This window comes from Mesoplodon bidens, assembly GCF_964165515.1.
Source record: "Mesoplodon bidens genome assembly, chromosome: 6".
NCBI classification, from domain to species: Eukaryota; Metazoa; Chordata; class Mammalia; order Artiodactyla; family Ziphiidae; genus Mesoplodon; species Mesoplodon bidens.
The window spans coordinates 116,695,654-116,719,021 of NC_138162.1; the positions used below are offsets into that span (position 1 = coordinate 116,695,654).

Sequence of the window (23,368 nt, forward strand, 5' to 3'; positions counted from 1 at the left end):
AATGATCTGGCCTATTTCAAACATTTGCTCTATTTCAAGCCACAAGGCTCCATTCAAAAGACTCAGTAAGTTCTAAATTGAACGAGGCAATGTTATTCCTTCTATATTATAAGCAACGAATCACAGATATTAACCATTCTTTAGAACTGAAAGTAGGTCATTCCTTTCAAAAACAATAAACCTCATGTTGCTTCTTCCTCTAAGTAAGAATAACTATAATGTTTAATAAGATATAACATTAAGTAAAAATTTGAAAATCATCTAAGTGTTCATCAATATAGTACTGGTTAAATAAATTGCAGTACATCTATGTCATGAAAAACTCTGTAGCCACTAAAAAAGAATGAGATAAATGCAGTACCATTTGGGGGAGAAGCAAGGTATAAGTGTGTATAGGATGCTACCATTTATCTGAGAAAAATAAGTAAATAAATATATATGCTTGTATTTTAAAAAATAAAGGGACAAAACATAACATTGAAAGTGTGAATCATTACCTGTAAGAGGAGGAAGGCAATAAGTTGGGAGGCACAGGGACTATAAAAGAAAGTAATTTGTATGTATAACCCTAGTGGGATAAACACTAAGGACAAAAAGTATCGTAAAAAAAGAAAACACTAAAACTCTTCAGTAAGCATATTGCTGGCGAGAGTGCTGGCAGCATTATTCTGAAATAACACATCTGCTGTGTGTGTGCTGTGAGGAGAATCAATGCACGTGATGCTGAGGTTCTGGGCTTGGCTGAAAGGAGATACAGGTTTAAGGACTAGAAGTCAAATGAAAGCCCTCCAGCATTTAACTTAAATTAGACGGTTCCTCTAAACTTAAGAGGCTAGAAACGAGGGCCAGCCTGCAAGCAGTAAGAGCCTCCAGCGCTCAGGCTGCCTGTGTACCATTTTCCTTCAAAGGAACCAGAGCTCCTTGGAGAGGTCCAGGTTCGGTGCAGGAAACGTGTAACATGAGCCAGGATTATCTTGTCTTCCCAGAATACATCAAAGTGTACTAAGCACGGGCCAAAGGACTCAGACACCAACCTAAATCAGCTGCCACTGGTCAGCAAAGGAGCAACATGGGCATCAATAAGGATACTAATTGTGATGATTAAAACACATCAAATATGTTTAGACCTAGGAAGATACAGAAACAGCAACCAAGCAAGCAAACCAAACCCTCACTGGTCAACTCTGAGGATGCTAGGGCGCCATGAGGTGTCAAACCTCCTCCCTTCTCTGTACAGCCCGAACCTGAGGGAGTCCAGGTAACTGGTGTGGGAAGGTTCTCTTTACAGAGAAAGTCAAGCTAATGAATAAAAATGGAATGAGAATTAGATTGCTACCATCCTGCGAAATAATGACATAAATATTTGAAATGAAATAATGCTGAATTTGCTTCAAAATAAGCTGGGGTAGGAGGGCTACAAGGATAATTAAAAGTTTAGGGGAAAAAGGAATTAGATAGCTATACACACTGAAATAGACAGTTTTCTTTTTTTTTAATTTGATGCTTTAAGAACAACAGTAAGAACATCTACATGTAGAACTTCCCAGCTTTAACAGAGTTTTATGCTTATATAAGCATATATTAAAGCACTGAAAATGATATTTGACTTACTTAGAAAGAGACGATCGATGTGAATAGCCAGGACACTCACTGACTACTTCACTTATTGTTATATTATTTGAAATGTTTTCAAGGACCATGGACTACTTTCATAACCAGAGAAGAAAAGGGATGCGTTGTGGTTTTAGTTTCAGTTTTCTCTGAAATTTTATAAACACGGTATCTATGGACCCTTTCCTACCCCTCACTTGAGAACACATTTAAACCCTCCCTGAATATGTCAGTGACTCTGCAAAGTAATATACTTCCAAGTACAACTGTGTTTACCTAACAATCACACAAGGTACGGAATTTAGAGTATGTGTGATTTAGGCACACTGGATTAAAACAGTGGTTCTCAGGGGCTTCCCTGGTGGCACAGTAGTTAAGAATCCACCTGCCAATGCCGGGGACACGGGTTCGAGCCCTGGCCAGGGAAGATCCCATATGCCGCAGAGCAACTAAGCCCGCGCACCACAACTACTGAGCCTGTACTCTAGAGCCTGTGAGCCACAACTACTGAGCCCATGTGCCACAACTACTGAAGCCTGAGCACCTAGAGCCCATGCTCCGCAACAAGAGAAGCCACCGCAATGAGAAGCCCGCGCACCTCAACGAAGAGTAGCCCCCGCTCACCGCAACTAGAGAAAGCCTGCGCGCAGCAATAAAGATCCAGCACAGCCAAAAATTAAAATTAAAAAAAAAACAAAAAAAACAGTGGTTCTCATGGTGTGGCCCAGACACCCTGTGTGTCCCTGAGACCTTTTCTCAGGGGTCTTCAAGGTCAAAGCTATTTTCATAGTAATATTAAAACATGATGTGCCTTTTTCACCATGTTGATGCTTTCACTGATAACACAAAAGCGATAACATAACTGCTGGGTCCTCAGCAGAGTCAAGGCGGTGGCATCCAAACACCCTGGCAGTCATCACATTCTTCACTGCCACTTAGAGCTAAAAGGTAAGTAAGTGCCAGTTTCACTTTGAAATGTCTTTGAGGAAAAGCAGTAAAAAGTATTGCGCCCAGTCCACTGAGGCTTCCTAACACTGCGTGTGATGACTGAAGTATACACACAGCACTTCCGATGCACACTGAAGCCAGAGGCGAGGCCTTGAGGAAAAGCACCTGTGTGATCTACTTGAGCTGCAAAATAAACCGCTTCCATGGAACACCCATATTACTTGAAAGAAAACCACCAAGCCATGGTTTTTCAGACTTGGAAATTTGACAGGTATTTTTCTCAAAAATGAACCAAGTAAGCCTGTCATTTCAAGTAAAATGTGTATTTGTTTCCAATGATAGAATTTGAGCTTTCAAGTAAAAATGAATTTTAGAAAACTTGTAGCCATCACTATAAGAATGACAGATCCCAGTCCTTAAAGACTTTTCTGAGATCAGTGTTGATATTAACAAATGTGCCTTTTTTGATATTGTATAATGATATGGTGTAATGAAAGTGTCAACTATTGAAAGAACTGCATGAATCAATGAATCACTATTTTTTTCTTTCTTTCTTATTTTTTTATTTTTTTACTATTTTTCAAAGGATCATGGCATAATGTTACAAAATCATCCATTCAAAGTTCAACAGGAACCAACAGATTTTAATGTAATAGGAGACAAAAAGTTCATTGATACAGTTTCAGATTACACACTGCATCTAACCTTTAAGAAACTACCACTTGTCACTGTCACTGTCATGCGGTATCAAAGAATATCCACAATGATCTGAAAAGGTTATTAAAATACTCCTGGCTTTTCCAACTACACATCTGTGTGAGGCTGGATTTTCTTCATGTACTTCAATCAAAACATATCACAACAGACTGCAGCAGCAGATATGAGAAACCAGCGTTTTTAGTAAACCAGACAACAATGAATGAATGATTTATAAAGATTTATAAAGATGTAATACAAGATACTCTCTCACTAAATATTTTTTATTTTGGGAAATAGTTATTTTTCATAGAAATATGTTTTTTATGTTAGCATGTAATGGGTTTGTTATTGTTACTTTTTTTTTTTTTTTTTTTTTTGCGGTACGCAGGCCTCTCACTGTTGTGGCCCCTCCCGTTGCGGAGCACAGGCTCCGGACGCGCAGGCTCAGTGGCCATGGCTCACGGGCCCAGCCGCTCCGCGGCATGTGGGATCTTCCCGGACCAGGGCACGAACCCGTGTCCCCTGCAACGGCAGGCGGACTCTCAACCACTGCGCCACCAGGGAAGCCCCTATTGTTACTTTTAAATGAATTAATATTTTTGAAATTTTTCCGTTTTAGTACCTAATATGGTATTACCTCTTATTTTCAGTTACACTCTAGTTATAATGTTCCCAGAAAAGGTAAATATTGACTAATGAATCTCAGAAGCAGTACTTTTCATAAACAATATAATCTAAGTCCAACTTAAGGTTTAAAACACATATATACATTATTATGAAAGGTAATACCTAATTTGTACGAGCAATTATTTCATTTACAAGTAACTTTCAGAGCTCAAATTTGCAAACGGCCTTTTAGAATTTGGAATTTTATTTTCAAGAGATTTTTTTTCTCTTTTAAAATTATTTTTGAATTATGCTGTATCAGTAAGGCACAATCGACAACAAAAAAGTTAACATAAGTTGTAGTTTTTAGCAAAAGCCATTCTTTTTTAAATTAGTGATTCATTACAACATTCAATATGCCCTATACAGGACTCAATTTGAGAAATATCTCAGAATTTAAAACCAAGAAAGGAGATAAAAGAAAACAGCAAAACCCCAGGAAACTATCTCGCCAGTAAGCTGCTTCTTTTTCCAACAACTGAAATTATGTACTACGTCTCCTCTTTTGCCGTAGCCGCTGTGCTGCTCACAGCCGGATATCATGCTGACTCTGCTACATCCTGAACTTGGCTTCACCCTCCCTCCATTCACAGGCCGCGTTTTCCCTTTCCTTCCCGCTTTGTCTTACTATACTTCCTTGATTTTAAGCTACTTCAAATCCTTTCCAGAAAGACAGGGGATATAAATAAACTTTAAAAAAATTACATAGAGAAAAAACATATTACTTATAAAATGTAGGAATTTACTTGAATGTACTTTTAATGTGTAACATATTTTGGCAGGCCAAGATCACATATTATTAAATGATCTAATTGTGCACCGTCCTTTTAAAGATTACTGCAAACACTCACCCGTCTATGCCTTTCCCTGTCTTTACATCTCTCCCGCACCCAGTCAATGGTGTGGAAATCGTCATAGGTACCAACCCCGGGGATGGGTTCATCCAGAAGGTCCAGCAGGTGGGTGGAACTGCTGACGCTGCCGCCGTTTGTCATTGTGTAATGAGCTCCTACAAAGCAGAAAGGGGACAACGAGCGTGTTCTGTGAGACACAATGGTGAGCTATGCGGCCTCCTCAGCAGTTCATCAGGGATTCATAAAGAAATAGTCATCGCTTGAAATAATTACACTAAAACAGAGGAAGGAAAGCATTAGAAAAATTCATCTGAGACTTGGAAATAGGCAAAAAGACGATGGCACGTCCTTTCCAACTCACACACTATCCCCTAAATCAGCTTTGTCGTCAAGCTGGTTCCCTCATTAGAGTTAAATAAATATTTGACAAGTGTCCACTATGTAACAGACTTGAAGGTACAAGGAAGTGGAGACAAAGACAATTCACAGAAAATAAAAACTGGCTATTAAACTTGAAAAGAAGTTCAATCTAACACAGAAAAAGAAATGCAGATAAAACCTACAATATCATTTTCCTCTATCAGATGGGTAAAGATGAAAAAAGCTGGCTAATGCACTGAGTTGGCAGAGTTATGGGGAAAAGAGGTCCTGCCACAAAAGCATTAGTTTCAGTATAAACTTGTATAACCTCTTTGGGCAGGCAAAGCTACACAATCTCCAACCCAGTGGCCACATATCTAGGAATTCTTCCTGCACGTATCCTTGTACAAGTCCATAAGTCATGCACAGTGTGGGGAGAACATCTTACTAGTGCTCCAGAAAGTAAGCAAAAACAAATGCCAGATGCTTACGATCTAAAAGAGGGGTCAGCAAAAGAGCCAGAGAGTATATCTTTTCGGCTTTGGAGGCCGTATAGTCAGAACTACTCAACTTTGCCACGGTAGCACAAAAGAAGGCATAGACAATATATAAATGAATGAATATGGCTGTGTTTCAATAATAGTTTACTTACAGGTGAAGAGCGAGATCTGACCTAACCCCTGACCTTATTTTCAAGTGCAGATCAGCATGTTTAATTTGAAAATTATTTAGTAAGATTTATTTTGGTTTACAAGTTACGCTTACATGTATATTTAAATACAGAGAAAACATGTATATTTAAATACAGAGAAAACAGTATGAAGAGATATGAAACAACATGTTAATAATGGTTACCTCTGGCAAGTAGATTTGTTAGAAAAAGCAGAGAATGAACTTTGTCTGCATAACCCTTGTAGGTATATGAATATACCTATCAATATCAATGAAAATTACTTTTCTAAATAAACACACACACTATTAACAGGGATGTGAACGGGACTGAGAATAAAGGAACCTAATGGATCTAACCATTAGGGAAGTGAAAAGAGCAACAAACTGCTACCAAAGGCCCAGGTTCTAGTCCTAGACAGCTAAGTAACTTTGGACAAGTCATTTTCAAATATTAAGCATCTAAATGATATATGTTATACATCATTTTGTTATACCTTATAACAAAGACATATAAGCAAAGAAGCATTTGGAATTTTTCTAAAGCCCTAAAAACTTAGAAAAGCTGATACATAATTTCAAACAGGTGATCTTAGCATAAGTGATTACAGATTACATCTTCAAATTATGTAGCAGTAATATAGATTTTATGCCAAAAATAATCATCTAAAAGTGTGTCATTTTAATAAAAATGTACTAACTGATATAGAATATAAGCAGTGGCACTATACTCACGTTTAAACAAACACTATAGAAAGAAACCCAAGAAACCAGTTTATTTTATTCTGTGGCTTTTAAGGAACAGAGTAAAATTTCCAGACTACTCCTGCAGTCTGATGGTTTAAACTGACTTGTTCTCTTTCGTTTACAAAGAAACTATCATAAATGTGAAGTCATTCACCAAAGGATCACGTGGCAAAGCCAGAATCTGAACTTTCCCCCCTCGCTATAGACAACGCCTAGATTAGAGCAGGAGGGGGTCTTGAAGCAGTGGGGCAGTGGGAGGGAGAGACACACACAGCCACCATGCCAAGACAGGGACTCATTTTGTTACTGTTCAGACAGAAACCAAACAGACGTCACTGTGGGTTGCAAGCTCTGTTTCTTGATCATTCAAAGAGGCAGTATTAGGAACACGCATTAACACAAAAAGGGTTAGTATTTCAAACAATGTAATAAATACTGAATATTGTACTAATAAACTTCATGTCTCTTTACTTCTACGAGATAGAACAGAGTTCTCTCTTACCTCCCCATTTAATACATTTGTGCTTGCCTTGGAACGGTGTAAAACTTCTAAAAGGAGAGGAGTGTACTGATTTCAGTGTTTCGGCAGAAGCCCTCCAGGAATAAATAATTCACCATTTTGGCTGAGGGTTTAAAGGCCCAAGCCCTGCAATGGCCCATGCTTGCTTACATAAAACATATGCTCTAAACCTTCCTCTTCAGCCTTTACATACACTAGCTCTTTCTTCCTCCCTCTACCCTGACTTTATTCACTAATTTCCACTTTGTGAAAGCTAACTGAAAGGCCACACATCTTCTTAAGAAAAAGCGACAGGAGAGTAAAAATAATAAGAGTATGTATAACATCTGACGAATTTCAGAAATCTGACTCTGCTTTCTGTACGATAATACTAAAACTGGTCATTGTGAAGACGGTTTCTGGAGGGAAGCACCACAGCCTCTGTACCATTTAAGAAGACTTCTGGATGCTCTGCCCAAAACGCATGATCAACACTACAAATCCAAGCTGAGGGAAATTCTGCAAGATAAATGGTTTGCATTCTTCAACAATGGCAAAGTCACGAAAGACAAAGCATGACTGAGGAGCGGCTCTAGATTAAAGGAGACCAAAGAGACAGCCACAGAACATAACCTGTGCCCTGGACGAGCAGAGCAGGACGGGGACAGACATGTTTGTGCTTTTGTATTAAAGGACACACGGCAACAAGCAGCAAATCTGAAAACAGCCTGTAGCTCTAATAACAGTACTGTATCAATGTCAATTTTCTGAGGTTGAAAACTGTACTTAGCTATACATAAGCTATATATCCTTCCATAAGGAAATACACACTGACGTATTTAGAGGTTAAAGTGTATCACGTCTGCATCTTACCCTTATAGAGTTCAGGAAAAAATTATGTGGTAATTATATGCACCACATACATATAAATACCCGTATATATTATGTATTACACAGAAAACAGTACATATAACAGCGAGAGAAAGAACAAGACACAGGATGAACAAATGTAAAATGTTAACATTTCAGGAATCTGGGTGAAGGGTATATGGGATTCTCTGCACTATTTTTCAACATCTCGAAGTTTGAAATTAAAAGAAAAAAATGTTTTTAGTCTACTGTGATATATTTTGCAAACTTCAAACTTTTCCCCTGTTTGCCTTTATCTGGATAGAGTTGAAGAGACATGAACTCCTGATCTTTATTATTATCTTCTATGAAAAATCAAAAGCAAAATTTCTATAGCACTTAACATGCACGCACACAATAGGTCACCAGCCCCATGATGAGAATTCCCAACCGTGTGCACCATGCGGGTACTAAGCAAACAGAGTGTATCCCTCCCACAGGCTTCTGAGCTAGGGAGGGGCGGGGAGAGACCACTAGGCCTAATTTCGGAGGCTGCCCCACACACACGTCCACAGAAGCCCTGTGTCTTGCCTCAGTGACTTTCAAATCATTCGTCTGTAGAAACTACCCTGACATCTAACTTACATAACTACACAGTAACTCAAAAGTCCTGGACGTCAGATATAAAGTATTCACCTTTTTAAACCAAGGACCCTGTGCACCAATGATTTATGTTTGGGGACTTCTATGTGTGTCCCTTGGAATTTCTGGGGCTGCCACTGCACATTGTAGCGTAGGAATTAGCCAGAGCAGTTTGTGTCCCCAACAGACGATTTGAAGTCAGTCTGTCCTCTCACGCCTATTTGCTTCTACCTGACACAGCAATGCTGTTTGAAAAAAGCAGAGTATGGGAGAAATGCTGATTGGTCTTGGTTTGGGGGGAGCCCGAAGAAACAGAGGTTCACTGTTTTCCCCTTTAAATTATTCCAAGAAGAGGTCTGAGTCCTTCTTGTGACTCTTGCTATCAAATCGGCTTAGAAAGTAACCAAGATGGATTTTGCTATGAAAGTAACATAACACCTTTTTGCTAGTTGATCAGAATATTTCTCTGGCACTGATAAATATAATTAAAAGGAATCTCCCGGAAGAAAAAGGCAGACATTTCTTTTTTTTTTTCTTTTTTTGGCTGTGCCACGTGGCATGCGGGTTCTTAGTTCCCCCACCAGGGATAGAACCCATGCCCCCTGCGGTGGAAGCACGGAGTCTTAGCCACTGGACCGCCAGGGAAGTCCCAAAACAGACATTTCAATCTGGCTTTAACCTCTCTCCTTTCATCCTGTTCCTTACTGGGTTATTATTAACAAATGAAAGATATATCACATTGAATGCAAAATCAATTAACATATTTTTTATATTTAAAGTCTGCTTTGGACTTCCCTGGTGGCACAGGGGTTAAGAATCCGCCTGCCAATGCAGGGGACACAGGTTCGAGCCCTGGTCCAGGAGGATCCCACATGCCGCGGAGCAACTAAGCCCGTGCGCCACAACTATGGAACCTGCGCTCTAGAACCCATGAGCCACAACTACTGAGCCCACATGCCACAACTACTGAAGCCCACGTGCCTAGAGCTCATGCTCCGCAACAAGAGAAGCCACTGCAATGAGAAGCCCATGCATCACAATGAAGAGTAGCCTCCGCTCGCTGCAACTAGAGAAAGCCCATGCGCAGCAGCGAAAACCCAATGCAGCCAAAAATTAAATAAAATAAAATAATTTATTAAAAAAAAATACAAAGACTCCGCGCTCCCAATGCAGGGGGCCTGGGTTCGATCCCTGCTCAGGGAACTAAGATCCCACATGCCACAACTACTGAGCCTGCACGCCGCAACCAAGAGCCCACGTGCTGCAACGAAGATCCAGTGCGGCCACAATAAATAAATAAATAATAAATTTTAAAGTTCTCTCATGTGTTAAGTGCATCTCTCTTTCTTTCCTAAAATATTATTTCAAGGGTTGGTTAATTAGGAAATTATAACATGGCTTTCCTAAAGCTGTTCTCTGTCCAGAAGACAAAGAGGTCGACAGGATGAAATAAAGGGGTGAGGCCGCACTTCCCCGACAAGGCCTCTCTTTGCCTCAGTAAAAACTCTTGCTATAGACGCATGAACAGAAAAATGACATGATTTACTTGGACCTCCCATTTCTCAAAGCATGTGCAGCTCTCACTGATCTATCTGTGGAGACGGTAGCAGAGACGTACCAGGACACCTTTTGGAAATACTACTCATCAGGTTCCTTATCCGACACGATCGCCTCGTCCTCTCCACACGTGTTCCCCACCAATTCAGGAAACACTCACCACCACAGGGAAAGAAACACACAGCAGAACACAGAAAACAAGATTCAGCACTGTGGCTTGTACGAGTTTCCAACTTAGGCTTTTGAAACCCATGTAAAAGGCAAAGTCTTAAAAGCCAATACCTTTGAGTTGTAAGCAACGGGTTTCTGGGTTTCAAAATGTTTTAAGTAAAAAAGAGAGTTTCTGCAATAAGCCTTGGATTGAAAAAGGAACAGATGAAGAAGCAATTCTACACAGTTACATAAGGTTTGTGGGAGAAGCAAGGAGAGGGAATTGAGTAAACAAGAGAGTTTAAAATAGTTACACTGGCAACTGGTTTCAGCTTTTAACATTTTATGCAAGAAAAAAAGATAAGATCTAATTAGCCACATTTATTTATAAGCTTGTAGCATATTTTCATTACCCAACATACTTTCTAAAAACCATCTCATGTCATTAAATGCATAGGCACATCATTTTCAAAGGACTTCAGACTAGTGCAACTGTTGTGATGTACTCTATCATTTAGGTTAGTTTGCATTAAAAACAGTATAATATACAATGAACATACGTGTACCTAGTCGTCCTCTTTTCCATTTTTAAAATTTTAATCTTGTTCTTGTCCTTAACTTTTCTCCCAACCCTATGTCCAGATATTCAATATTAATAACCAGATATATCGCCAAACTTAAAATAACCACATGACCTAGTAACTGTCCTCAGATTAGGTTAATATTTATGTAATGGATCCTTATTGTCTCTGCCCACCTAGTAACCCTTTCCCCTCCTTTCTGAAACAGAACCCAATTATTTTTGGGAAACTTCTACTCCTCACTGCACGCAATCTTGATGGGGGCATCAATCAAAGTATCTTCCCCGGTCCAGCTAAGAAAACGGCACACAATCCAAGGTAGGTTAATCAAACTCTACCTCTTGAAAATATAGACCCTGAGCAGAGTGATACAAAGACAGTAGTTCATTAATGTTAACACCTGAACTTCAAAAGGATATAGGATAGTCCCTGCTCCCTAGATCCCCAGATCTTAGAGTATAAGAAAGCAGGATCTGAAGGTGGTAGCTCCCAGATTTAAGACAAAAACTTTTCTGGAGGTCTGGCTACCAGATGCCAGTGACTACCCTTCCACTACCCAATGGCTGAAAAACAGTCACAAGGAAAGACCAGAGAAAAGATCACCTTCTTTTCAGAGTGGACCAGTAGAGAAATTCCACAACTTTAATGCACTTTGACGTCAGAAAGACCTAGAGTCAAATCCCACACAAGCCAGCACCAACTATGAATTAACCTCTTAGAGGTACCGGGGTGATCTCACCCACTTTTAGAATGTGGTGTGTGGACTGGAGATAAAACACGTAAAATACCAACTAGTGTATCTGACAAACAGTAGGAAATCAATAAACACAAGTTATTGTTTCTGCTCAAATATTTTGGCATTTAAAATTTCATCAGGCTTAATTATGTTACTCATATGGTATTAATCTTAACCAGAAGACTGAAATATGACAAAGGGAAGAAAAGGGGTCTTACAAATTTGAGCAATGAGTTCTTCTGTAACTGTATACTAGGCAAAAATCCTGTAGAGTTTTAAAAGATAACTTAATTCATTACACCTGGTATGGACACAAAAACAAATTTCTAAAATGTATGGTCGGACTTCCCTGGTGGCACAGTGGTTAAGAATCCGCCTGCCAATGCAGGGGACACGGGTTCGAACCCTGGTCTGGGAAGATCCCACACACCTCGGAGCAACTAAGCCCGTGAGCCACAACTACTGAGCCTGTGCTCTAGAGCCCGAGAGCTACAACTACTGAAGCCCACACACCTAGAGCCCGTGCTCCGCAAGAGAAGCCGCCGCAATGAGAAGCCCACACACTGCAACGAAGAGTAGCCCCCACTCGCTCCAACTAGAGAAAGCCCACACACAGCAACGAAGACCCAATGCAGCCAATAAATTAACTAATTAATTAAAAAAGGAAATACCATTAAAAAATAAAATAAAATGTATGCTCAATGACCAACCTTTCCACAAAATGTACATCGTATAACTTAAATATCACCAACAATATTTCATAGTTCAAGTATCACTAACACTAAAATATCAATACCTCAGCAAGTAGGAAAAATTATCCAGTCAATGAGCTGTAACTGTAACTGGTTTGCAGCTTTCTTGCAAAAATAACTTTATTGATAAGAGGACTTTTTGCCTTATTTTTTCCCCAGACACAAAAGCATACCTATGTAAACACAACTTTATTATTAACGTCTATAATCTAAACAAAGAGTTTTTAAATTATCTGTCGGAAAATTTTAATTTATGTTATTTTGTTTTGGTTTTGGTTTTTGTATTGAAGTATAGTTGATTTACAGTGTTACGCTAGTTTTAGGTGTACAGCAAAATGATTCAGTTATACGTATATATCTATTCTTTTTCAGATTCTTTTCCCTTATAGGTTATTACAAAATATTGAGTAGAGTTCTCTGTGCTATACAGTAGGTCCTTGTTGGTTATCTATTTTATATATAGTAGTGTGTATATGTTAATCCGAAACTCCTCATTTATTCCCGCTTTCCCCCCTTTGGTAACCATAAGTTTGTTTTCTGTGTCTGTGGGTATATTTCTGTTTTGTATAAAAGTTCATTTGTATCACATTTTTTTTAGATTCCACATATAAGCAATATCATGTATTTGTCTTTCTTTGTCCAGTATGCTTCACTTAATATGATAATCTCTAGGTCCATCCATGTTGCTGAAAATGGCATTATTTCATTTTTTATGGCTGAGTAATATTCCATTGTATATATATATATATACCACATCTTCATTATCCATTCATCCGTCAATGGACATTTAGGTTGCTTCCATGTCTTGGCTATTGTAACTAGTGCTGCTATGAACACTGGGGTGCATGTATCTTTTCAAATTATGGTTTTCTCCAGATATATGTCCAGGAATGGGATTGCAGGATCATATGGTAGCTCTATTTTTAGTTTTTTAAGGAACCTCCATACTGTTCTCCATAGTGGTTGTACCAATTTACATTCCCACCAACAGTGTAGGAGGGTTCCTTTTTCTCCACACCCTCTCCTGAATTTATCATTTGTAGATGTTTTAATGATGGCCATTCTGAGCATTGTGAGGTGATACGTCACTGTAGCTTTTATTTGCATTTCTTTAATAATTAGCAATATTGAGCATCTTTTCATGTGCTTTTTGTCTATCTGTCTTCTTTGGAGAAATGTCTATTTAGATCTTCTGCCTATTTTCTGAATAGGCTGTGGGGTTTTTTTGATATTGAACTGTATGAGCTGTTTGTATATATGAGCTGTTTGTATATTTTGGAGATTAATCCCTTGTCAGTCACATTGTTTGCAAATATTTTCTCCCATTCTGTAGGTTTCCTTTTCATTTTGTTTATGGTTTCCTTTGCTGTGCTAAAGCTTTTAAGTTTAATTAGGTCCCATTTGTTTATTTTTGTTTTTATTTCTATTGCTCTAGGAAATGGATCCAAACAGATACTGTTAACGATGTATGTCACTGTTCTGCCTATGTTTTCCTCTAGAAGTTTTAGAGTATCTGGTCTTACATTTAGGCCTTTAATCCATTTTGAGTTTACTTTCGTGTATGGTGTTACAGAATGTTCTAATTTCATTTTTTTTACAGGTAGCTGTCCAGTTTTCCCAGCACCACTTACTGAAGAGACTGTCTTTTCTCCACTGTATATTCTTGCCTCCTTTGTTGTTGATTAATTGACTGTAAGTGCATGGGTTTATTTCTGGGCTTTCCCTCCTGTTCCATTGATCTATATGTCTGTTTTTCTACCAGGACCATACTGTTTTGATTACTGTAGCTTTGTAGTATGGTCTGAAGTCAGGGAGCCTGATTCCTCCAGCTCCATTTTTCTTTCTAAAGATTGCTTTGGCTATCCGGGGGTCTTCTGTACTTCCGTACAAATTTTAACATTGGTAATTTCATAGGGATTGCACTGAATCTATAGATTGCCTTGGGTAGTATAGTCATTTTGACAATATTGATTCCTCCAATCCAAGAACATGGTATATCTTTTAATCTGTTTGTGTCATCTTCGATTTCTTTCATCAGTATCTTATGGTTTTTGGAGTACAGGTCTTTTGCCTCCTTAGGTAGGTTTATTTCCAGGTGTTTTATTCTTTTTGATGCGATGGTAAATGGGACTGTTTCCTTAATTTCTCTTTCTGATCTTTTGTTGTTAGTGTGTAGAAATGCAACAGATTTCTGTGTATTAATTTTACATCCTGCAACTTTACCGAATTCTTTAATGAGCTCTAGTAGTTTTCTCGTTACATTATTATTTAAAGAAATATTTTCATCAATGGGAAAAGAACAGTCTCTTCAACAAACGACGCTGGGACAATGGGCTAGCTATATGTGAAAGAATGAAGTTGGACCCTACCTACCTCACACCATACATGAAAATTAACTCAAAATGGATCACAGACCCAAATGTAAGGGCTAACATTATTAAACTCTTAAAAGGAAACAGAGGAGTATATCCTTGTGACCTTGGGTGAGGCAATGGTTCTGCAGGTAAGACACCAAAGCACAGGTGGCAAAAGAAAAAACAGATAAAGAGAGACTACATCAGAATTAAGATAATCGTTCCCACCTAGAGGCCAGACATTGTGTGTAATACTAACAATAAAAGAATTAACATGTATTGAGTGCTTACTGTGTGCTAGACACTGTTCTCAGCACTTTACATATATTAGCTCATTTAATCCTCACCACCACCCCAGGAGACAGGTATTACGATCTCCATTTTACAAATTAGAAAAGGCAGGCACAGAGAGTTAAGAGATATGCCCAGGGCCACATAGTACGTAGTGGAACATGGATTCCAACTCAAGTAGTTGGATTCCAAAGGCATTTCTTAGCACGGTGAGTGCTGCCTAAACACAGCTTCACGGTTTGTCTGCTTGTTGCTCTGCGAGTAGATTAAGGCTGTTGATGCTGCCTCCTCCCCAAACACCTGCGCACATGCACTGAGCGCTCACACAGTTAACACAACCCGACCCTTCACCGGCACCGGCCCTCTCTGCCTGTGGCCCAGACCACAAGTCTGCTGCACAAGTCGTCACTGGCACTGCTGTGGTACCAGCACTCACAACCCTGTGCTGCAGCAGAGGTCAGTGACAATGACACATCCCATTCTCATCCTCAGGTTCTTCCAAACTCATCCTAGGCACAGGAAGCAGAGCCAACTGCCCCTCCAGGGCTTTACTTAGAAACTGGTTTTCAAACTATTTTTTTTTTTTTTGCGGTACGCGAGCCTCTCACTGTTGTGGCCTCTCCCGTTGTGGAGCACAGGCTCCGGACGCGCAGGCTCAGCGGCCATGGCTCACGGGCCCAGCTGCTCCATGGCATGTGGGATCTTCCCGGACCGGGGCACGAACCCGTGTCCCCTGCATCGGGCAGGCAGACTCTCAACCACTGTACCACCTGGGAAGCCCTCAAACTTTTTTAACGGTGGCCCACAGCAAGAAATATTTCTCACTGACACAGTATACAGATATGCACCTAAGTAAAACCAAAGTTTAGCATATTTACTGTTTGGCATATACTCTGGTATTTTTACTTTGTTTCCTTCCTTCCTCTTTTTTTCTTTTTTTAAATATTGGTCACAACCCAACATGCTGAAACCTGTAATTTGACAAACACTGAACTAGAGAAATACAGACATCAATGAAATTATCTGCTTTCCCACAAATAAAAACCTTTATATTCCCACCCACTAGTCCTCAATATATATTTGCTGAACTGAGCTACAAAAAAATAGTACTTAATTGTTACACCTTAGAGTGAACTAATTTATTAGTAAATTTCTCCATCACACTTCTTCTGCAGTCTAAGTCTTTTCTCAAAGGGGAATATCCAAATAATAGTTCTACATGCAAACAGTAGGTATATATTTGTTTACTAAGACTATAGCTTATTATGGCTGGGGTCAGTCTCAAAAGCTTTGAGAGCAGTGATCCCTGCCATTGAAGCTCATAGGCAGATTACTGTGCTACCACACACGTATACAACATATATGCTTTTGTTTTACATTATGGAATAAGGCAGAGATCTAAAATTCTGCACATTCCCTGACAGCCCAGTTTCAGCTGTGTATTAAGAGCAGGAAGTCTAGTCCCCAGTGGATCTTCTCCTCCCTCTGTGACCCTACTGATAAGAAATGGTCACCCTGGTGAGGGAGGGGAAAGTGAGTGTTGTAAGTTGATAGTGGAACTCCCAGAATGTCAGCAGATTTCCAAATGGAAGATTAAACGTGTAACAGCACAGTGCTGGTACTTAGGAGGTGGTCAATGGGACATCTGCTGGATAAATTAATATGATAAATAAAGTATTTACTCTCTGAATTTGTTCTGCCATTCACAGTCATACTTAACTGCCACCTATTTAAACGGCAAAGCCTTGGAAATTAAAACCAAATGGCAAAGAAGTTGACAGAAGATACACAACCAGTAAGTAGCAATGCTAAATTACCCAATTCACTGTTTCCTTCTCTGTTCTATTGACACCCCAAAACAAAAAGCCACATTCTTAGGTAGGGATGATAAAGTGGGTATTAAGACATCTGTATAACTGGAAACAAGTTGCATGTTCATTTATTATCTCTGCACATAAGATGGTTTGTAGATTACATGAATAAAAAGATTCATGGAATTTGCTCTCTTAAATGGCGGAGGGAATAAATTGACAAACTAAAGCAAATCCATCTTTGATCTAGTTAAGGTTGTAAAGGACTACCAAAAAACTATGAATTAAACATCTGTTTATTAAAAAACAAAAACAAAACTTTAAAATACAATTTAAGCCACCAGTCTCCTGTGGCCTCGTGTCAGCACGAAACAGAGACCTCAATGCTGGGAAAACAGCCAAAATCACAAACCTAATCTACGTGGCAAGAGACCTGCTCACGTTTTGATATCTTGAAACACAAAGCATTTTTAACTTACAACAAGCCATGAGATGGTATAAAATTAATCATACTAAAAGTGTCAGCTAATTTTAGAAAACAGAGCTAGAGATAGTAATATCAAACACATTTAATTGAAGATTTTAAATTCATATACTGTGGGCAAAATAAATCTAAAGACAGGCTTTGTTTTATACTATTATTTTAGAATACAAAGACTTTTTGACATCAGATGAATTAATTTTTTTTTTTTTTTTTTTTGTGGTACGCGGGCCTCTCGCCGTCGTGGCCTCTCCAGTTGGGGAGCACAGGTTCTGGACACACAGGCTCAGCGGCCATGGCTCACGGGCCCAGCCGCTCCATGGCATGTGGGATCTTCCCGGACCGGGGCACGAACCAGTGTCCCCTGCATTGGAAGGCGGACTCTCAACCACTGCGCCATCAGGGAAGCCCAGATGAATTAATTTATAAGAAGAGATTTAATTTTCTAGTTGGCTAGAAGATTAAAGGTAAGAGAAGTACAATAAGGACTCGAATCCTAAAATAATTTTACAAAAAACCTACACAATGCCCCTATGGCAATAAGAATCTAACACCTGGATTTTCAAATAACGTGCAAAAAATGCTAACTACTGATACTTTCAGGAGGGAATAAAAATGAACAAATTCATCTATTCTAATAGGAAGAAAAAAGCTTTACTTATATATATGTCTGAGCTAATGGATGTCAAGAAATGATTTCAGGTAGAAACTTTAAAAAACAAAACAAAACAAAAAAAACTTTGGGAATTCCCTGGTGGTCCAGTGGTTAGGACTCAGCACTTTCACTGCTCTGGGCCCGGGTTCATTCCCTGGTCAGAGAACTAAGATCTCGCAAGCCGCTCGGCGGAGCAAAAAAAAAAAATTTTTTTTAACGCAAAAAAAGCCCCTCAAACTTTATTTCAGAAGGAAAGCCACACCTCTTGTGGTTTAAGATCAGTATTAGTCTAGCATTCAAGTTCCTCTGGGATCTGGCACTCTTCTACCTTCCTAAAGGACCCCTTTAGCTGACCCAGTGACACAACAAAACTAATCAGGGAACAACATACTAGGCACTTGGTCCCATCAGAGCACTTACTAGCCTATCTTCCCCACCAGGAACGCGTATCAAATCCCCTGTGGACGTGGAAACTCGGCCGACTTTGATAACACTTGTCAAAAGAAGACTGGTCTCCACACCCCCACCCCCCAAAAACAGACTCACAGAACATGCAGTCTGTACCATTCACGAGAAATTAGCTTCCTTGGGGTTTTGTTTGTTTGTCTGTAAACCTGGGAAGCCTTCTTACGCTCCTACCAGACTGCACATGCCAAGTTATCACAGGGACAGACACAGTGCAAAGCAGTGTATCTCCACAATCAGACTATGGGTCTCATCATCTGCACTGAATCCTGACTTTTCTTGAACATTTCTTTTTTTTTTTTTTTTTGCGGTACGCGGGCCTCTCACTGCTGTGGCCTCTCCCGTTGCGGAGCACAGGCTCCGGACGTGCAGGATCAACGGCCATGGCTCACGGGCTCAGCCGCTCTGCGGCATGTGGGATCTTCCCGGACCGGGGCACGAACCCGTGTCCCCTGCATCGGCAGGCGGGCTCTCAACCACTGCGCCACCAGGGAAGCCCCTTGAACATTTCTTTACCTCAGTTTTGTCAACAGGAAAATGGGGATTATAACCGTTCCTACTTCACAGTCTGTGACAGGGATTAAAATAATTTGTTACATATCAATGAACTGACACATGTAAAGCACTTACTAGAACAGCGTACAGGTATTAGCTTTTATTCATATCACCATTACTACTCCCACCAGTTCTCCACAGCACCTGAGAGTGCCTTATACACACAAGAGAGCACAACACAAACTTCAAATGAAACAATATTCAAATAATGCTAGAAGTCCCAAAGATCAAATCCACTATAAGGGCCTGTTAGAATAAAAAAGAATTCAACCTCCAAACTACCTAAACTTCATGAACAAATAAGGAAAAAAGTCAGAGTATAAAACTAACAATCCAGGGGCTTCCCTGGTGGCGCAGTGGTTGAGAGTCCGCCTGCCGATGCAGGGGACACGGGTTCGTGCCCCTATCCCGGAAGATCCCACATGCCGCGCAGCGGCTGGGCCCGCGAGCCATGGCCGTGGAGCCTGTGTGTCCGGAGCCTGTGCTCCGCAACGGGAGAGGCCACAGCAGTGAGAGGCCCGCGTACCGCAAAAAAAAAAAAAAAAAAAAAAAAAAAAAAAAAAAACTAACAATCCAAATAAACCAAAGGTTTTCTTCCCCCCACGATGAAAATGGAAGAGACATTTTATGAAAGAACTTAATTGTGTCTGATAGGAAATTTACCCCCAAAGATAATTATTCTAAAATGTCATATTAATTTCTAATTTCTAATCCATCAATAATATATTAATTCTATTTTTTTAATAAATTTACTTATTTTATTTATTTATTTATTTTTGGCTGTACTGGGTCTCCGTTGCTGCATGCAGGCCTTCTCTAGTTGTGGTGAGCAGAGGCTGCTCTTCGTTGCGGTGCACGGGCTTCTCATTGTGGTGGCTTCTCTTGTTGTGGAGCACAGGCTCTATGCATGCGGGCTTCAGTAGTTGTGGCACACGGGCTTAGCTGCTCCATGGCATGTGGGATCTTCCCGGACCAGGGCTCGAACCCGTCTCCCCTGCATTGGCAGGTGGATTCTTAACCATTGTGCCACCAGGGAAGCCTTAATTCTATTTTTAATTTACATACGTTTCTAGTCTCTGTATTATTCACTTAAGTGGGAACCGTCATATTTACCATCTTGCCTGGACAAGGAGCATTAAATCTAATTTATTCCACAAAGGTAATTCCTAACTCTAGCACTCACGGATTCAGTAAACAGTCTATGTTTCCTTCACTGATATCCTTTACAATTTTATACTTGGGTTATCTGCCTCTTTGCTCTTTCCCAGTCCCAAGAGATATTTCTAGTCATTGCAATTTAGTCCTTACAGGGTAGCTGATTCTTTTTCTTGATTCATGTTAACTGCTTGTGTCCACATCTCCAGTTCCTTTGTTTTGACCCATGGCCAGAAAAGGTCATAAATTATGGAACGCAAATAACCTCTTACCCACAGATGCTAGGATGCTACAGAACGGTCAAGTGAGCCTAATAACCAACTGACCTGTACTACAAAGACACAGTGTTACTCTCAAACAAAACGGCTTAGGTTGGCTGAGGAAGGTCTTGTCAAGGGATAAGGAACCCGTTTGAGCGGCCAAGAGTGGGACTGACTTAGACCTTAAGCAAGGTTCCTAAAGGACTATTTGTGAAAATATAATAGAAGCCAAAAGCTTCTAGTTTAGTAATAATCATGCCAGGAACCATGCCTACTCGCACATAAGCTTTGGCTTACTTCTTATTACTTGCACACCTTATACAGAGGTGGGGTCCATGCGCCAGGTCATGTGAAGGATTGCCACGGCTAACAATGGGAATTAAATTTCCCAACCCCAGGTCTTCTGGTTTGTTATAAATCAACAAACGGAGGTTGAAACAGCTCAAAGAAAACACAGTTTAATTACTGATTAGCAAATACTGTGACATCTGAACAGTCATCATTCATTCAGGTTGCTTGCTGTTTAAAGAAATCCCTACCAGAAAAGGCATGATGGGAACACAGAAAAAAAGGAAAGCACAGAAACACATTAGAACTGGAAAAACAAACAAACGCAACAATTCTAGGTGCTAAGATTATGAGAAAATTTAATTTTCTTCTTTATGCTTTTAGGTATTTCCCCAAATGTTCTAAAATAATTTATATATACATATATATGTATATTTTACTAAAAAGGTAACTAAGAGAAAGCACAATATATAACATGATCTTCATATAGTTTTTCTCAAAATCTGAAAAGCACGCTTTTACTAACAACAGAATACTATGGGATATATAATGTTACAACTGTTCAGAGCCTAAAATATTGTCTATAAGACACAAGTCAACCAATAAGTATTTGTTAAATATATTACCATTTTTTTCATCCTAATGGAACTTAATACTAAAGAAAGGTGTTATCAGAATACAAACTATATTTTAAATAAGAGGCTAAATATGCTCAGGAAAATCATGACTTCCTTACTTACAAAATGAGTTCGTAATATCATGCAGGAAATTCAAACTAACGTGGCTCATAAATGAAGTCATCTGGCTAAGAGATTTTTCTTGAGGTTCCGTTTTTTTTCTAGAACTGCCAGTCTATTTTCAGAATAATCAGTTTAAGAAAAATGAAAAAGGGGCAGTTTAATTAACATGTAATCAGTTCTGGCAGTGCCTGCCGAAAGACTTACATGAATGCTGGGCGCTTTTCTGGCTTTTACAAACTACTGACTCTTATTTTTTCTGATGTGTAAAAATGATCGTATATGTTTTTATCATATAAATTTTTACCAGATACCTGTGGAAGACAATGTAGTTAATCTGCTGAATGCACGCTAAATAAAAAGATTCATATAAAACAGTGCTCCTCTCTACTGCCATTTGAAAGTGTTCTAAAAGGCAGGTAGAGCTTCTCCTAGGAATTGACGTTAAGGTGCAGGGGCTCCACGGTAACCGGCAGCAGCTGAAATCCAATGGCACCGGGACACGCACAGGATTTCGCGGTGTGAATTAAGGTGGAGAAGAGCCACTGCCCGCGCCACCCGGCAGGACCAGGGCGCGCTGTGACGGCGGCCGCGATGCGCACGCAGGGGAACAGCCGGACCAGGACCCTCCAAGGCCCTCGACACCCGCGGCCCGGGAGCAGCCCCGCCGCCCGACCGCATTACCTCGCCTGTGCAGCTCCCGCAGAGGGATGCAGTCTCCTCCCCCGTCGTAGGGCAGGTAGGGGTCGGAGGCGGCGTCCATGGCCGAGGTCCGCAGGAAGAAGCGGAGGGAAAGCTCGCGAGCTCACCGCCCGCGCGCGCCCCGCAGCCCCGCCGCAGCAGGCTGGGCAGCCGCCATGCCCGACCGGTCGGCGCGCGCAGCCCCGCGGGCTGACGTCACCAAGGTGCCACGGTTGCCAGAGCGACGGGCTCGCCTCCCCATCAAGCAGGCCCTGCTACGTGTGACGGTGACTAAGCCCGGGGGTGACAGACCAAACAGCTTCCACAGCAAGGGGGCAACCACAGGACGGCGACAGAAACCGTACTTCTTCTCGGTTTCCGACACAGAGCTGTGAACGGAAATTCTGCGTGTCCAAAACGCATGATCCTTTTCACTCCTAATGGAGATAAATGCGAGCAACACAAATAAGGCCGTGTGATTTTACAGTAAAAATATACTAATTTGTAGGTAGTAACGTCACGTGAATCATAAAGACCTAGAAGATACCAAGGGCTTCAAGAAACTTAGGTTTAAAAGCCTATTCCTAATTATCTAAAATGTACTAATGTGGACTTCTACTGTGGATTCAAAATTCCAGTAACTGGATCGGTACTAATCCCCTTCAGCAGCCTCTTATTTCCTTCCTTCAAGGAACTGGCTAGTAAGACATTCCAGGTTTGAAGAGAAAGAAACGTAACATCCTAAGTAAATAACTTAGCTAGTTGTGAAACTATGCAAAAAGAGATGTACTAGGTGGGAGATTTCCTCTCTCATGACTTCTTTTCCTACCTCACACAGATTTTTGTTGTGCTAAAAAATAAATAAAATTAAAAGGCTTTTAGTGAAATATGTCTCAAAGTGCACTCTGTCTCTTTGCTAGACATTTTATGAAATTCAGAAATAAAGGAACTCTTTCTGTTTCAAACTGTCATTCCAACCAAAAGAAGAAAAAAAAAAGCTGATGCTCATTTAAGCTGAGTTCAGACTTTTAAAGCTGCCTCTCAGGTGATTAGAGTAGGAGATTCTCCTTCTGAAATAGCGATGGCGGGACGATGCCACTAATCAAAAATGTGCTGTTCATTAGAAGCAGTTCCACAGGACTCAGAGGCTTTGTAAAATTTGTTTTCCTAAGTACTGAATGAGCCAACCCTAAGGTCTACTCCAGTTCAATGATTTTATATGAGATTTGGGGGCAAGAGAAGGAAAAAGAGGACTCAGATGGCAGTAAAGAGAGAAATTCTATTCGTCTAGTACATCTTAGTTATTTGGGAACTT

The 23,368-nt window shown here is 40.2% G+C and overlaps 1 protein-coding gene across 7 annotated transcripts in view; it reads right to left on the reverse strand.

The window, feature by feature from the left end:
- The window catches only part of CLCN3 (chloride voltage-gated channel 3), an 85,495-nt gene that overhangs the window by 27,677 nt on the left and 34,450 nt on the right, over positions 1-23,368 (reverse strand). For 5 of the 7 annotated variants that reach the window (XM_081236668.1, XM_081236669.1, XM_081236664.1 and 2 more), the window contains one exon: positions 4,776-4,933. In XM_081236668.1, the coding sequence (XP_081092794.1) occupies positions 4,776-4,933 (158 nt within the window). Of the gene's footprint in view, positions 1-4,775; positions 4,934-22,056; positions 22,241-23,368 lie in introns of those variants that run through there. The other 2 variants (XM_081236670.1, XM_081236666.1) reach the window with 1 other exon arrangement.